The sequence below is a fragment of the Aplysia californica genome, unplaced genomic scaffold (assembly GCF_000002075.1).
Source record: "Aplysia californica isolate F4 #8 unplaced genomic scaffold, AplCal3.0 scaffold00262, whole genome shotgun sequence".
Taxonomy (NCBI): Eukaryota; Metazoa; Mollusca; class Gastropoda; order Aplysiida; family Aplysiidae; genus Aplysia; species Aplysia californica.
The window spans coordinates 286,022-287,382 of NW_004797532.1; the positions used below are offsets into that span (position 1 = coordinate 286,022).

The window sequence follows — 1,361 nt, forward strand, 5'->3', positions numbered from 1 at the left end:
AGTGAAATGCTACTTTTGTTATTACACGATTTAAACGATAAATGATAGCATAGATAGATTATATAGACTCCCGAAAGTTTCCCACAAACTTTAAAAAAAAGTGGTTGCCATGGAAATGGCAGCCACCTTGAAAATAAACACCTCTTTTTAGTCTTAGTTTTAACACTTCTCTCTCGAACAAAGGAAATCAACATTTCGACGTTTTCCCACTTCCCTAGTGCTTCCATGCTGCTTCCTTCCTTTGAAGTAGATTTGGCGGGAAATGAGCCCCACCCACTTCCCGAAGAATTCGGGTGCTGAAGAAAAAAGTTTCGCTCCTTCGTGCGAACCAAAATCTTCGCATGCGAATTTCGGACTCGGCCATGCGAAATTCCTGTATATGGATTTACACAATGACAAAAAGGTTGGTGCGAAAAAAATAGTTTGCACCCGAAATTTGCATCGGTTTTTCGGGCATATGGAATGTCAGCTTACTACTAAATCTAGATCTAATCTGAGCCTAGATATTATAAACACAGACTACACATTTTCAAATTGAAGAAGAGTAGATCTACCTATCTAGTTAGTCTACAGTCTATGTCATAAGTACTACTAGATCTAGATCTAGAATCTAGATCTAGATCAAGAATCTAGATCTAGATGGATCAACGAACCTGTCGACATATATGATAAGTTCGTCTTAAATAACGGTGCTTGCCTCTAGATCTAGATTCTCCCATCATACTAATTAACTTAACTAGATCTAAATATATATCAGTAGGATCCAGATATATTTGACACTGGCTTGTTGACCTCGATCCAAAGGTCAAAAGTTGTTTTTTTGCAGTCCCCCAGTGCACAAAGCAGAGCTAGGGGACTGCACAGTAGGGGACTGTACTGTCCCCTAACAACTTCCTGTTTAAAATCTCTCTATTCTTACAATCTTATTTTACTGTATAAACTAAAAGTCATTTTCTGAGCTTGTGGTGAACAAATGATTTATTTCTTAGTTTACGATCTCATAAACTAGTAATTCATTCTTTCATTCTTTTTCCATCCATCCATCCACCCATCCATCCATCCATCCACCCATCCATCCATCCATCCAACCATCCATCTATTCATCACCTCATTGATTGATTGATTGATTAATTGATTCATTCATTCATTCCTTTCAAGAAGAGCGCGGGCTATGTCCCGATGCAGCATGACTGGTCCCCCCGAGCACTGCTCACGTCTCAGGTCGTCGTGGAGCAGCGGGAAGGTGAGCTCAACGGTCTCAACCCTTGACCCGAACACCGAACAGTGCTATACATGTAGAAACATAGACGGGTTCGGACGAGGAGTGATTAATTTCGTGCGTTTTTTGAGGGGTCCGTGGG

The 1,361-nt window shown here is 40.5% G+C and overlaps 1 protein-coding gene across 1 annotated transcript in view; it reads left to right on the plus strand.

The window, feature by feature from the left end:
- Positions 1-1,361, plus strand: part of LOC106012110 — a 16,003-nt gene that overhangs the window by 12,550 nt on the left and 2,092 nt on the right. The window contains exon 4 of the mRNA XM_013083916.2: positions 1,159-1,243. Within this exon, the coding sequence (XP_012939370.1) occupies positions 1,159-1,243 (85 nt within the window). The remainder of the gene's footprint in view (positions 1-1,158; positions 1,244-1,361) is intronic.